The sequence below is a fragment of the Lithobates pipiens genome, unplaced genomic scaffold, assembly GCF_037356315.1.
Source record: "Lithobates pipiens isolate NorthernLeopardFrog02 unplaced genomic scaffold, aLitPip1_a1.2 Scaffold_18, whole genome shotgun sequence".
Taxonomy (NCBI): domain Eukaryota; kingdom Metazoa; phylum Chordata; class Amphibia; order Anura; family Ranidae; genus Lithobates; species Lithobates pipiens.
This window is the reverse complement of record NW_027507758.1, coordinates 400,244,545-400,260,870: the sequence shown is the minus strand read 5'-3', so window position 1 is coordinate 400,260,870 and position 16,326 is coordinate 400,244,545. Positions and strand designations below refer to the sequence as shown.

Here is a 16,326-nt window from a genome sequence, read left to right as displayed (position 1 = left end):
GATGGCGGGGCATATAAAAAGCCTTCGTAATACCGTCATTCCTTTGCGGGTCGCAGCCAAGGGTGACGCTTGATCCTCCAGACTTTGTACTTCTTGGTAAGCTTACTGTTATATCTTTTTATATTTACTCGTTCGTTTTTTTTTTTTTCCCATTTGCAAACGTTCACTTTTCTTTCTGCCGGTTTTTCAACTCTTTAGACCTGGGCTATTGTCCATGTTTTTTTTTTTTTTTTTTTTTTTTTGTATGTCTGCATTGACTCCCTGGCTTTAAATTCTATGCTTTGGGATGCTAATGTGTAATTCTTAGTGTATATCTATATGCTTGAGGGTTTGTGTTTTTATAACACTCAGTTTGTGATGTACACACCACCCTTCTGAGATATACTTTATTATCCATTCTAACCCTTTTAATCTTCGTTTTGTTTTCTCTTTGATTGGCCACCCAGCTGGTACTTCTGTGCAGGTGTGTCTTCCTGAGTGCTTAAAAAGATTTTTTTCAAAATACGAGCGTCCCCATTTCTTACAACTATCCAACCTATGTAAGTAATACATTTTGAAATTAAAAAATATCTGTTTACTACCTCTCTCAATTTTTATACTTTAGAGGGTTTTTTACCCCTAAAAGGCTGTTCTATTTTAGCAACCTTAAAATTAAGTCATGTACTAAAGAACTTTAAATTATCCCAAAATTTCAAATTTCGTTTTTTACTACATACTTTTTTGTTATCAGTTTCCTTGGGTTGGCTTTTTAGCCCCCTGCGATTCAGCACTGCTGCAGTTAACCCCCGAGGTGGACAATTCCCCTACTTTACCATCAACGTAGTGGTTGAAGGTGGGTTTGATGTGTGTCTGTGTGTTTTTTTTTTTTTTTTTCCCATTTTCTGCACTTATGAATTTTGTGATATATTCTATTATTATTTTTGTATTTTTGGTCTAGATCTTGTCCAAACATTCACACATCCCCCGAAGAAGCAATCCAATGCGAAACATGTCGGGACTATGTGTGCTTGACGAGAATAACCACTGTATTGCATTACTCTGAATCTTTTAAGCATATATTGCTACTGATTTTAACTTCAAACTTAATAAATTTTTGTACTACTAATTCTGTACTTTAATTAATTGTACTTTGTTAATCAGCACCGCGAAAATCCCTAATTTCCCTTCCTGTCCTTTGATTCATGTTTCAAATTTTCAGGGATGAGGTGCCATCTTTGTTAGGTGTTGTGTGATGCTGAACCATCAAAATTATTCCTATTAGAAGATCTACTTTTAATAGATCATTCAGTCTCAGGTCTAAAACCAGAGTCTGATCTCAGCTGTAGATATCTGAAATCTCTAGGTTGGATTCTCAGCCTAGGAAGATTCTCCTTAAAACCATCAAGGAGGTTACTTGGGGGCTGGTTATAGATGCCATACAGAAGAAGGTATTCTTACCCCAGTCGTGAATCAGTTCCATTGTAGGACTAATTCACCTTATCAGGATAAAGGAAAATTCCTTCATTCGGCTGCAGGAGATTTTTAGGGGAAATGGTGGCCTTCTTCAGGGCCATCCCTTACGTGCAGTTTTATTCAAAGACTGCTTCAAGACACCATTCTGTCGGTCTGGAATAAAGAGGATTCAGGCCTTGTTTGTTTCCAATACGCTTGGCTCCCACCATAGGTCAGAGCCTAAATTGGTGGTTGTTATCCAGCAGGAGGGAAAATCTTTATCCTGCAAGGTGTTAACAGATGCCAGCCTTCTAGGCTGGGGAGCAGCCCTGGAAGAAGATTCAGTCCAGGTTAGAGGCCCTTGCCTATCAACTTTGTTGGAAGTTTCAGGCAGTACATCTGGCCATAGAATCTTGGCGGCCAGATTATGGGACTGTCCTGACAGGATTCAGTCTGACAGAGCCATGGCGGTGGCTTACATTGATCACCAGGGGAGGCACGAGAAGTCGTGCAGCCCAAAAAAAGAGGTGAATAATGTTCTAGCTTTGGCAGAACACAACACTCCTTGCCTATCAGCAATTTTAATATTTCAGGCGTATTAATTGAGACGCCAACAATTATTTCCGGGAGAATGATCTCTTCACCCCAACATCTTCCTAGCAATATGTCAGATGGGGTGTTCCGGACATGGACCTATTCGTGTCCAGATTCATTAATAAGGTTGACAACTTTATGTCAAAAAGGGGTCCGCTAGCAGGCGGAACAGACGCATTCGTCTTCCCAGGGGATCAGTTTTCACTGATCTATGCATTTCCTCCAGCTCTGCTACTTCCACGCCTTCTCCACAGGATTAAGCAGGAACAGGAGGAGGTGATTCTGGTGGCCCCAGCAGGGTCCCAGAAGATCTTAATTTATCGAGATCATAAAGATGGCAGTAGGAGTCCTTTGGACTCTGCCATTATAGCCAGACCTTCTTGCACAAGGTCCAGTATTTCATCCTACTTTATGGACAAGGAGTTTAACAGGTTTGACTGTTGAATCCCACTCTATAAAAAATCGTGGGTGATCTCCTTCAGTAGTGTCTACTTTGACTAAGCTCAGGAAGCTGGCTTCCAGAATCACTTACTATAGAATCAGGAAGTCATAGGTTTCTTGGTATGGATCCAGGGGTTGGCACCCCAGGAAGTATGTCAATCGTCAGGATTCCTGATTTCCTGCATATGGGATCTGAAATTAAGCTGGCCTTGACTTTTATCGAGCCAGATCCAGGCCGTGTCAATGTCTTTTCCTATGGCCTCTTTCTTCCCACCCTTGGTGCGTAGCTTATTCAGGGGGTAACACTGTTTATTCCCCCTATCAGGGCACCGCTAAATCCTTAGGATTTAAGATTGGTCTTATCGGCTTTGTTAAATCAGCCGTTTGAACCTTGCGAGAAATTCTCTTGGTTCTTTGACAAGAAAGATAATCTTTTTTTGCTTGCCATTTCTTCTGCTAGAAGAGTATCGGAACTAACGGCTCTGTCTTGTAAGAGTCATATTTCATCATGCATGAGGATGAGGTAGTTTTATGTCTTCATCCTGAATTCTTACCAAAAGTGGTAACCGGTTTTCATTTAAACCAAGATATTATTCTTTCTTCTTTCTCCCCAGAAGCCTTAACCTGGGGAAGAGAAAGCACTACAGTTTCTTGATGTAGTAAGAGCGATCAGAATCTATTTAAAGGCTCAGGTTCACAAAACACAGGTTTTGTTTGTACTGCCAGAGGGTCCAAGATATGGACAGGCAGCGTCAAGATCCACTATTTTCCAAATGGATTTGTCAAGTGATTGATCAAGCTTAAGCTTAAAGAAGAAAATTCTTCCTTCTCACGTTAGAGCACACTCATCCAGGGCGATTAGTGCCTCTTGGGTGGTGCATCATCAGGCCTCTATGGCTCAGATCTGAAAGACCGCAACTTGGTCTTCGGTTCATACGTTTATCCGATTTTATCAAATTGATATTAAAGGTAATGAGGATATTGGCTTTGGGCACAGCATACACTGCAGGCTGCAGTATGAGTCTTCTGGCCTCCTGTTTCCTTGATTCTGTCTCCCCCTTCAGTTGCCAATGCTATGGGACATCCCACATAGTTATTACTATGGCTCTGTGTCCCCTGTTGTAAGAAAATAAAATAAGATTTTTATAACAACTTACCTGTAAAATCCTTTTCTTTGATGTACATCAGGGGACACAGAGGTCCCTCCTTTCTTCTTATACAGTTTGATTGCTTGGCTACAAAACTGAGGACTCCCAGTAGTGGGAGGGGTTATATGGGGGAAGTTCACGCCTTAAGGGGAGTGCCAGTGTGCAGCACCTGATGGTCCGATATAACCCACATAGTTATTGCTATGGCTCTGTGTTCCCTGATGTACATCAAAGAAAATTATTTTACAGGTAAGCTGTTAAAAAAATCCTATTTTTTCAGTGCCTGAAAAAAGCCTCAGCACAAACCCTGTGTGAAAGCACAAGTGCTTTCACACTGGGGTGCTGCGCTGGCAGGCCGTCATGATAAGCCAGCAGCTTCTTTGGAGTGGTGAATACACCACTCCAGCCCATTGAAAACAATGGGGCAGCACTGCTATACTGTCGGCAAAGTGCCACTACAGCAGCGTTTTGAGGGTGGACTTAACCCCTTTTCAGCCGCTAGCAGGGGGGGTTAAAACCGCCCCGCTAGTGGCCAAATAGCGCCACTAAAATGATGGAAAAGTGGTGTTAAAAATAGTGCCACTTTACTGCTGACGCCCGGGGCGGCTCAGGGTGAAAGGGAGAAGAGCTCCACCCAAGTTCTCCTCTCCTCCTCCCTTCATGTCACAGTTCCCAAAAGATTGCCCGACCATTGAGGAAGTGCAGCGAGACTCGCGTATGTACAGTGTGCACCCGGCTGTGAAGCCGGAACCTGTCACAGCCAGGTGCCCACACTTGTAATGCTGGTGCCAGGGAGAAGAGAGGGAGAGATCCGAGGGTTTGCGTGGCCACATCGCTGCATCCTGGGATAGGTGTGCGTGTGTGTTTATTAAAGGTCAGCATACATTTTAGTTTTTTTTGTTTGCTTACTTTCACTTCTCATATCTCAGTTGAAACTTGCGCCATATTGCAACTTCTCTTCCTTATCCAGCTTCTACTCTCTCTATGATGACAGCTTACCCATGTGCATTATGAACTAGCCAAGCCTCCCTTTTCAGTTACTGAACATATCCCATAGCTCCCATGATCGCCGCCAATGTTTACACCCCCTCACGTAGAAAGTCATATGAGGTGCTCAAGTTATGAATAGGGATGTACTCTTGCAGGATTGCAAAGCTACTGAGAGTGGATGATAGGCACACAACATCCTACAGCAAGAACTCACAGCACACAGAGCATGCGGGAAATCGTGGCTAAAATGCGTATGCGCAGGTGACATCATTGGATTGAAGTTTGCTCGATTTTTTTTAAAGAATGGCACACCATGTACGTTGTTTATTAACTATTTAATGGAGAAACATAGAAAATCTGAGTTTACTACCACTTTAAGGCATGGTCCAATTTTCTTCACCAGATGATTCAGTTGCGTAATTGGGGGGTGTGTCCTGCTCCAGGTGCTGACTGTCTGGTGGTGCTCTAGCTGCCCAACTGTTTGTTTTTATTCTTTTTTTTTTACACGGAACTGCACTGTAGCACTGTGCAACCCAAAACAAAAAAAGTCAGACAGCCACAGCACCCCCAGAGGGTCAGCAACCTCTGCTACCCAGGCAGCTGCAATTCAGAGCCAGCCTGCTTTGGGAATATGACAGAGCCTGAGAGGGAATTCCTCTCACTCTGCTGGTGCATCTGGTCTGGGAATTGACTTTAGGAAGTGGGAGATCCATACCAATAAATCTGCACTGGGGAGTGAGGTCTGTACTGGAGGAAGGGGGTGCTGGTGTCTGTACTGAGGGATATATACTGGGGGGAGGGGGGTGAAAGTGTCTGAATTGAGGGGTCTGTACAAAAGGAGGGGGGTGATGGGGTCTGTACTGGGTGCGGGGATGAAAGTGTCTGAATTGAGTGACTTATACAAAAAGTGGGGGATGATGGTGTCTGTACTGGGGGGAGGGGTGTCTGTACTGAAGGGTCTGGACCATACATACCTTTTTGAACGGAGCCACTGTGGTTCCTTTCAGGATGTGGCAATACTATCCCAATTATAAAACTGAGCTCCACCGTTTTCTTCTCTATACACAGAGCTGAACATGGTATCTAATATCTTCTCTTTATTTTCAGTAAATCGCCTACATGTTCAGACCTAATCTTTTTACTATTAATATATTTAAACAATCTTTGGGGGTTAGTCTTACTCTCTTTTGCAACCTGTTGATTGTTTTGAAATGTATATAGATGCATATAAAAAAGCCAATTCACAGTTAGTTTGAACTATCAGATGGCATTGAGAGCAGTTTCAGACACTCATATCATACATCATTGTTCTATCTTTGTGATCAGTGTAGATCAGCAGCCAATGCACAACTAAATGTCCCACCTAAGTATGCTTGCATTTGTAGAGCAGTAAAAAAAAGATGGTTGAAATAGCATTTTAAGGTGGCTCATTGGTTAAAACTTTACTGGCAAACGTCAAAACCTTCTAATGTCTTTCCTTATTACTTCAAATTATCTAAATCTCTAGATACAATGTATTTGTTGTTAAGTTTACAAATAATTTTGGTATACTCATTTGGGTAATATTTACTATAACAACTTAATAATTATAACTTTATTAATGTTACAATAAGCTATGGGGAGTAAAGTATGGTTGCAGCTTTAGTTGCACGCAGTGCATCTGTCACCTTGTGTTTCTTTCTACCTATAAGGAGTAGGTATGAAATGAAGATGTTAGACTTTGCCTGTGCTCCAGGCTGCAAGCTTAGACCTGAATGGAAACAAGGGAGTAGAGCAGAAGAGCCACATGCAGGCCTCAGGGCTGCCAGTTGGACATCAATATTTAAAAACTCCAAGGCTAAGCTGCATCGAACACACCGTATCATTTACCTTTATTCCACCTTTTGTCTTCTTATTGTTCCTTTTTCTGGCCAGATCAGCTTCAGAGAGAGATTTTGGAGGAGCACAGGGGACATCTGGTGCTCTTCGTGTTGTGGCTGCAAATTGAATTTACATTAGAATCATTTTTGTATATAATGAAAACAAGAAAACTTACCTAGTTGCCCAGATTGTAAAGAAACATATCTTATAATATGAAACAATTTTGTAAGTTTGTCCCACAGGTACACTTGATTCCAAGGTTTTATGATCAGTTATTTAGCATTAAGGCCCACTGTATGTGGCCTAAACAGTCAGATGGTACTGATGCATTCCTTTCAGCTCACATTGAATCTGCATTGCCACTAGGTCCAACTCTCTTCTTCCCTTTATTCAAACCTCAAGTAAGGCCGATCGTGAAGACCCTTGCGCCCATAACTGGCAGAAATTCTTATTGTATTTCATGATACTCAGTTGTGATGTTTGCTACTCTTTGTTAACGATAGCTACTGTCATCTAACGTAATGCTGTTACTGTCGTATTATTCTAACACTTTATTTATTTGATAGATGGGGTTCATGGAAGAAATAGAACATTAGAAAACAAATAAATTCAATTAAGGTAAAGCTGAGCTCTGGAATAAGCAAAATGCGTCTACGTACAATTCACATACAATGCCACTTGTACAATGTGTATTCTTAATTGAATTTAGGTGCACTTTGTGTATTTTTTCAGATATCTGCAGTAATCCAGTGTAGCAACTTGGCTCTGTGCAGGAGCTTCCTTTTAATAAATATATGTTTCTATTTCTTTACTCCCTTTCTGAGGTTTTCTACAGGCAACTTGTTTTGCGTGGGGCTGCTGAGTCAGCTCTACTGTCTGTACAGGCTTATAGCAGCACAGTGATGATATCGCTGCCACTTTTTGCAAGAATAACAAATGGGTTTGCAAAAGCATTTGGCGCGTACAAAGTGACGTTATATCCTTTGTGGCCAATAAAGAATATATTCAAATAAAGGTTTTTGTGCCTTTTGTGTTCAGCTTTAAGAGCCGACCAACACTGAAAATTAAACTGAGTGCCAAACCTTAGAACATCAGGTATGAATGAAGCTGAAAAGACAAATAAAAGATACTGCCAAGGATATACTATTTTATTAGTAGCAATATTTGGAAAGATATGACTGAGAAATCTAGTAAAATATCACCCATTTGGTTAGCACACCACTAATGTCATCAATGCCTGCACAGCAAAACACAATAATTTCAATTTTCAATTTCAATGTCAATTGAGGTAACTGGAGCAAAGGTAGGAAGGGGGCAGTATAAAATAATTGTATGTTAGTGCAGCAATTATAGCAATAAAGCAGAAGGCAAGGTGCCAAAGACATATCATGGGCAGGATTGTTTGTTTTTTTAACTCCCTGGAGGATCAAGCTAATAATGGTTGTTTATGTTAATAAAATACTGTGCCCTTCCTTAGATGACAGAAATAAAAAATTCCGTCTGTCAGAAGCACTCATTATACACAGAGATGTTTCATCATTTAAAAAAAATCTCCATGTGAAAGAACAACCATTCACTTTTGGACAATGTGTACCATTTTTATATCAATCAGAAAGGAGATTGTGTGAATTCCCAACAGTCTAAGTCAAGAATATATCTCACTACTTGGAGGGGGGGGGGGTACTTTGCATGAGGCAAGTGACAGACAATTGGGTAAGAAATGTATAAACATATTTATTGTCATAAAAGGTAACCATAGCATATTGCAGTTGATACACGCAAAATTTCATATATATATATATATATATATATATATATATATATATATATATATATATATACACACACACAACATGAATACATTTCCTATATTTACACATGGATAGTAAAGCAGCACATTCCAATTACTGATATTAGATGTTCCGTGTTATGAAGTAATTGATAAATACATAGTCTGTAAGAACAGTAATGGTGTATTAAAAGCATGGCTGCATCCTAATATTACCAAAGTGTTTTTTGTGGCATAATCCACTTCCTCAGGGGCAGATGCATCAATGTGTCTGAAACAGACATAGGTACCAATAAATCTAATAAGTAACTAAACATTAACAGGAGAATAGCATTAAAAAGGAATAACCAATCCAAATGACTTCAAGGATGGAAAATGACCCAGAGGTTCTAGTAGATGATAGTGCATGCCATTGCTGAGCATATATATATATACACACACAACATGAATACAATTTTATATATATATATATATATATATATATATATATGTATATAGATAGATAGTAAAGCAGCATATTCCAGTTACCGATATTAGATGCTCTGTGTTATGAAGTATTTGATAATAATAGATAAATATGTAGTGTATTCTGTAAGAACAATAATGGTGTATTAAAACCATGGCTGCAGCCTAAAATTCCCGATGCGTTTCATGGTAAACATCCACTTTCTCAGGAGCGGATGCATCAACATGTCTGAAAAAGACATGGGTATCAATAAATCAAATAAATAACTTGCGCATCAACAGGAGAATAGTATAAAAAAAGGAAAGCAATACCCAATCCAAATGACTTACATGGGGCTAGAAATCGATGACATGTGGTGTTAAAGGATAAGGGGCCCCTAGGATAGTCTGTCATGGAAGCTGAGTTAATGAGACCTGCAGGCGGCACACGCGCACACCAAATGTTCCCAAAGAATAGAAATCTCCATATAAACTGAGTGGTAGTAGGAATAACTCCAAAGGTATCTGTAAAATTAATAAGAGGTAAGAGACTCTCATATAAGTGGTGCTGATATAAACCCTTATACCATTTATGAATATGGAAGAAGGGTTCATTAAGGGCTAGTTTACACTTGCTTCAAAACATGGCTTTGAACATGCTTTGTTAAAGCTCTATAAATGCCAGTCAAAGCTCCTGTCACTAAATAAAATGGTTAGCTTACAGTCCTGTTTACATCTTGCTTTTGCTTGATGCTTCGATGAGGCTTTGTTGGAGCTTCGATGAGCCTTTGGTGGGGTTTCGGTGGGGCTTCAACCAAGCTTTGCCATAGACTTCTATGGAGGCTCTGAAGATGCTTTGAAGCACCACTAAAGCTACATGGAGTATAATTTTTGAAGCAAAACAAAAGCAAGGTGCAAACAGGACTGTAAGATAACCATTTTATTTAGTGACAAGAGCTTTGACTAACATTCAGAGAGCTTTAGCAAAGCCTGTCTGAAGCCTTGTTTTGATGCAAGTGTAAACGAGCCATTAATGTGTGTTGAAGCCAAAGCCAGTGTAAATGAGCCCTTACACTTGCTTTGGCTTCAACACACATTTCCAGTACATCCTTCCTGAGGACTGGTGGCCAGAACTGGACAATATACTTTAGGTGTGGCTGGACCAGAGTCTTGTAGAGAGGGAGAATTATTGTTTTATCTCTGGAGTTGATCCCCTTTTTAATGCAGGCCAATATTCTGTTTGCTTTGTTAGCAGCAGCTTGGCATTGCATGCCGTTGCTGAGCCTATCATCTACTAGGACCCCCAGGTCCAGTTCCATCCTAAAAGTCATTTGGATTGGATATTCCTTTCCTTTTTTATGCTATTCTCCTGTTGATGTTGGAGTTAATTATTCGATTTAATTGGTACTTATGTATTTTTCAGACATGTTGATGCATCCGCTCCTGAGGAAGTGGATTTTATCACAAAACGCGTTGGGAATATTAGGATGCAGCCATGTTTTTAAAACACCATTACTGTTCTTACAGGATACATATTTATCAATTACGCCAATAACTCCATAACATGGAGCATCTAATATCGGTAACTGGAATGTGCTGCTTTATTATCCATTTGTATTCATGTTGTGTATGTATATGAAATTTTGCATGTATCCAGTGCAATGTGCTATGATTACTTTTATGACAATAAATATGTTTATACATTTCTTACCCAATTGTCTGTCACTTGCCTTGATATAGGGATGGGAGCATATGTTCATATATGCTTCATATAAAGTCCCACCTACCTTTTCTCTTCATATAGCACTACTTATCATTTTTGGTTCTTAAAGCACTTTCAATACATTATATCTGTATAAATTGTCTCAACAGTTTTTGCAGTCTGAACTCTGTACAGCTGTGGCCAAAAGTTTTGAGAAAGACACAAATATATATTTTCACAAAGTCTGCTGCTTCAGTGTTTTTAGATCTTTTTGTCAGATGTTCCTATGGTATACTGAAGTATAATTCAAACATTTCATAAGTGTCAAAGGCGTTTATTGACATTAGGTGTATGTAAAGAGTCAATATTAGCAGGGTTAAACTTTCTTTTTTTAAGACCTTTGCAATTTGCCTTGGCATGCTGTCAATCAATGTCTGGGTCACACTAACTGATTGAAGCCCATTCTTGTATAATCGATGCTTAGAGTCAGAATTTGTCCCGCCTCTGGAGGATGGACCACAAGTTCTCAATAAGATTAAGGTCTGGGGAGTTTCCTGGCCATGGACCCAAAATTTCGATGTTTTGTTCTCCAAGCCACTTATTTATCACTTTTGCTTTATGGCAAGATGCTCCATCATGCTGGAAAAGGCATTGTTCTTCACCAAACTGTTCTTGGATGGCTAGGAGAAGTTGCTCTTGGAGGATGTTTTTGTCCTATTCTTTATTCATGGCTCTGTTCTTAGGCAGAATTGTGAGTGAGCCCATTCCCTTGGCTGAGAAGCAATCCCACACATGAATGGTCTCAGGATGCTTTACCGTTGGCATGACACAGGACTGATGGTAGCACTCACCTTTTCTTCTCCAGACAAGGTTTTTTCCAGGTGCCCCAAACAATGGTAGCGCTCACCTTTTCTTCCGAGACAAGGTTTTTTCCAGGTGCCCCAAACAATCGGATATGGGATTCAGAGAAAATGACTTTACCCCAGGATACAGCAGTCCAATCCCTGTACCTTTTTGCAGAATATAAGTCTGTCCCTGATGTTTTTCCTGGAGAGAAGGGGTTGCCCTTCTCAACACCAAGCCATCCTCCAAAAGTCTTCTCTTCACTGGGCATGCAGATGCACGCACACCTGCCTGCTGCCATTTCTGAGCAAGCTCTGCATTGGTTGTCCCCCGATCCCGCAGCTGAATCGGCCTGTCCAAAAAAAACAACGTCTGACATTCGGCCCGTGTGTATGCCACCCTGTCCAATAGAAGCAGGCAGTTTGGCCGGCTTCTGTTCGGGCATGCTCGAAAACCAGCAGCTGACTGACTCCCGATCAGCAGTCTCAGCCAATGGCGGAGAGCGCTGATCAGAATGTATTGGCGGGGGGGCGCCCCCCTGTCAGAACACAACAGCTCAGCAGCGGAGATCACTGTACTAACTTTGCATAGTTAGTACAGTGGCTCTGACTGGAGCTGACAGTTTTTGTCTATCTGGCTTCTTTGCTATATTGGATCATTGCTGGAACATTTTATTTGTTTTTTCATTTTATAATGTACACTGGGCAGCCATACCTACACATTTACATAAGTAGACCACTCCCTGTTTTTAGTGCTGCATTGAAATACGTATATGGGAGTTTCCAATGACAGATTGGGTTTTCAAATCGGAACTGCTCACCTATAACCTATTTCAAGCAGACTAGCTAGTCTGACTAGCTTTGACAACAATGCAATTTATGACAGTTTCCATATTTGCACATGTTGCCTTTCAAAGTGTGGTTTGGCAGCCACAGAATGTCAAAACTAGGAATAATAAAAATGAAGTCCTCAAACTTAAACCTGTATATTTTATTAGTACACATCGTCAGCCGGTCCAGGGGCACAGCCGCCCTAATCTCCATGCACTGGCCCCTAACCTCCATGCGGGGTGCTGGACGCATTGATTTCTATAAGGGTTTTTTTTTTTGAAGCATAAGAAGCCTAATGCCACGTACACACGACCGGACTTTTCGAGGGACTAGGTCCGACGGTCTTTCCGACGGACTTTCGGCAGAGTTCCGACAGACTTTACGAATGAACTGACTTGGCCACACACAATCACATCAAAGTCCGACGGATTCGAACGTGATGACGTACGACGGGACTAGAATAAGGAAGCTCATAGCCAGTAGCCAATAGCTGCCCTAGCGTCGGCTTTTGTCCGTCGGACTAGTATACACACAAACGGATTTCTCGGCCTGCGGAATTCCAGTGGAAAAATTAAAACATGTTCTATTTCTAAAGTCCGCCGGATTTTTGGCAAGCAAAGGTCCGATGAAGCCCACACACGATCGAATTGTCAGACGGACTCGTTCCTTCGGACCTTTGCTGTCAAAAAGTCCGGTCGTGTGTACGCGGCATTAGGCTCTAATTGGCTTCACAAAGGTTGGGCTCAGGGTGCAAAGCATTGTGCCCTGAGCTCACCCACTTGTGACATTAGCGAATCAACATTGTCTTCCTGCTTCACTTCCCAGTCCATCAGGCCAGGAAGCGGGTCCTAAGACCATATTGGCCAGGAGGAGAAACGTCTGGATTGGCCGGGAGAAGAAGCCGGGGAAGCTGCTCATGACCTGGATGGGGTAAGTGCAAGGCTGGCGGGTTAGGAGTTTGTTTGCTACTCCCCCCCAAACAAAAAAAATGAAGCATCAGCCGCCACTGTTACAATACGTTAAGTACATTTGAGTCAGCGGGGAAGGCCAAATGAATGTGTTTTCTTCAAGGGTGCAATGGGCTTTAAATGGCTACTGATATTTGAGGAAGCTCCTCCGAATTATCCTAAACATGTTATTGTGGAAAAGACATCAGCTAATTCGTCTAATTCTTTTTATATGATTTTCACACAAAGTAAAAAATTGTGAAAAAAAAAACAAAGCAGCATCATACAAATAGTGATTAAATATAAAATAGTTCATATTTACCTGTTCAAAAAAAGTATTTTTTTTTTACTCTTAATAGACAAATGGAAATACAAAAATGTGTTTAAAAAAAATACAAACACATTATACATTACTACATTTATTCATTATTATTTACCTTTACTGATGCATAAAGCACAAAAGGGTAGATTCAGAAGGATGCATACGTTATTTTAATTGCATAAAGATATGTCCTCCACAAATTGGATTTAAATAAGTTTGCTATTCATAGCTTTAAAATTCCACAGCAACGTGTGCAAATTTTCCGAGTCAAGGCATGTGTGAAATTGTAATTGAATGCAAAATCGTTATATTGCTAACGTAAATACATAGGTGTGAATAAGCACTATTTTATGCAAAAAAAAAAAAAAAAGATATTTAAAGTGGTTGTAAGCCCGTACAAACCACTTTGACCTACAGGTAAGCCTAGATTAAGGCTTATCTGTAGGTCCAAGAAATATCTCCTAAACCTATACGGTTTAGGATATATTTACATAAAGACAGCCACCGCTGTCTGCGGTGCATGCGCGGTGCAGGCGCACTGGGACGGCCGCAGATCACGGCGAAATGCTGCTCATGTCGGCTCCCGTGCACATGCGCGGGAGTGACGTCATCGCGGCTCCGGCGAATCACAGCGCCGGAGCAGTGAGACCCGCAAGTCACTCCGGGATACATGGCAGCGGCGAACATGAAGACGGAGAGCCGCTTTGGGGGCCTTGTTCTCAGGTAAGTTATTCATAATGAGCTAGTATGCTATGCATACTAGCTCAATATGCCTTTGCCTTGCAGGTTGCATTTTTTTTTTTTAAATAGCCTTTACTAAATAGCCTTTACATCCTCTTTAAGTGCTGAAAAACCTCTACCTCTAATAAATCTGTATTATATTACGACCGCACATGGCTCCTTTTCCTCACAATTATCTCCAGGCAATAAGCTAATATTTTATGGAGCAGCAACATGGGTGATAACCTTTTGTGAATTGGCTCCAAAGAGATCTTTTTTTTTTAATACTTTTTATTATCCTCTAAGGCAAACACATCTCATGATGTATGAGGTCACACTATAAACTCAGCTGTGTATAATATAAACATGTGTAAATATGAGCATTTGGTTCAATCAAAGGAATATTGTTATGCTCATGAACTGTTTACATTTATACCATAATTAACCATAAACTTCCCATATTTACAGTGGGGACAGAAAGTATTCAGACCCCCTTACATTTTTCACTCTTTGTTATATTGCAGCCATTTGTTGAAATCATTTAAGTTATTTTTTTCCTCATTAATGTACACACAGCACCCCATATTGACAGAAAAACACAAAACATTTGACATTTTTGCAGATTTATTAAAAAAGAAAACTGAAATATCACATGGTCCGAAGTATTCAGACCCTTTGCTGTGACACTCCTATATTTAACTTAGATGCTGTCCATTTCTTCTGATCATCCTTGAGCTGGTTCTACATCTTCATTTGAGTCCAGCTGTGTTTGATTATACTGATTGGACTTGATTAGGAAAGCCACATACCTCTATATAAGACCTTACAGCTCACAGTGCATGTCAGAGCAAATGAGAATCATGAGGTCAAAGGAACTGCCTGAAGAGCTCAGAGACAGAATTGTGACAAGGCACAGATCTGGCCAAGGTTACAAAAAAATTCTGCTGCACTTAAGGTTCCTAAGAGCACAGTGGCCTCGATAATACTTAAATGGAAGATGTTTGGGATGACCAGAACCCTTCCTAGAGCTGGCTGTCCGGTCAAACTGAGCTATCGGGGGAGAAGAGCCTTGGTGAAAGAGGTAAAGAAGATCCCAAAGATCACTGTGGCTGAGCTCTGGAGATGCAGTCGGCAGATAGGAGAAAGTTGTAGAAAGTCTACCATCACTGCAGCCCTCCACCAGTCAGGGCTTTATGGCAGAGTGGCACGACGGAAGCCTCTCCTCAGTGCAAGACACATGAAAGCCCGCATAAAGTTTTCTAAAAAAAAAAAAGTTTGCTGAAGGACTCAGATGGTGAGAAATAAGGTCTGATGAGACCAAGATAGAACTTTTTGGCCTTAAGGGTCCGTTCACACAGGGGCAACATGACTTGTAGAGGACTTGAGTGAGGCAACTTGGACACGACTTGAGTTTAGATCACAGCGCGACTTGGGACGACTTCAACACGACTTGTGATGACTTCAACCTGACTTGGGACGACTTACAAGTCGCCCCAGGCCAGGCGACTTTTGCCGTGGCCAATCAGAGAATGAGCTCTGAAGGGGGAACTCCACGCCAAATTTCTGAAAAAAATTTGGCGTGGGTTCCCCCTCCGAGAGCATACCAGGCCCTTAGGTCTGGTATGGATTCCAAGGGGAACCCCCCTACGCCGAAAAAACGGCGTGGGGGTCCCCCCAGATCCACACCAGACCCTTATCCGAGCACGCTACCCGGCCGGACAGGAAAGGGGGTGGGGACGAGCGGGCGGCCCCCCCCTCCTGAGCCGTACCAGGCCACGTGCCCTCAACATGGGGGGGTGCCTTGGGGGAGGGGGGGCGTGCGGCCCCCCCACCCCAAAGCACCTTGTCCCCATGTCGATGAGGACAAGGGCCTCTTCCCGACAACCCTGGCCGTTGGTTGTCGGGGTCTGCGGGCGGGGGGCTTATCGGAATCCGGGAGCCCCCTTTAATAAGGGGGCACCCGGATACCGGCCCCCCACCCTATGTGAATGAGTATGGGGTACAATGTACCCCTACCCATTCACCTGTAAAATAAAAGTACCAAAAAAAACACAACACAGGGTTAAAATATTTTATTGCACAGCTCCGGGGGTCTTCCGGGGTCTTCTCGCCGGACTCCTCCGCTATCTTCTTGTAGCTCTTTTACTAGCGGAGGAGTCGGGCTTTCTTCCTCCCCGCCGCCGGCCTCTTCTCCCGACTTCGGGGGTCTTGTCCCCCTCTTCGGTTCTTCTGCCGGGCCACCGCGCCTTCTTATAGCTCTTTTAC

At 41.8% G+C, this 16,326-nt stretch overlaps 1 protein-coding gene across 5 annotated transcripts in view; it reads right to left on the bottom strand.

Moving 5' to 3' along the window:
- The window catches only part of MCF2L2 (MCF.2 cell line derived transforming sequence-like 2), a 493,994-nt gene that overhangs the window by 296,078 nt on the left and 181,590 nt on the right, over positions 1 to 16,326 (bottom strand). For all 5 annotated transcript variants that reach the window (XM_077487886.1, XM_077487887.1, XM_077487884.1 and 2 more), the window contains exon 14: positions 6,474 to 6,580. In XM_077487886.1, coding sequence (XP_077344012.1) covers positions 6,474 to 6,580 — 107 coding nt within the window. The remainder of the gene's footprint in view (positions 1 to 6,473; positions 6,581 to 16,326) is intronic.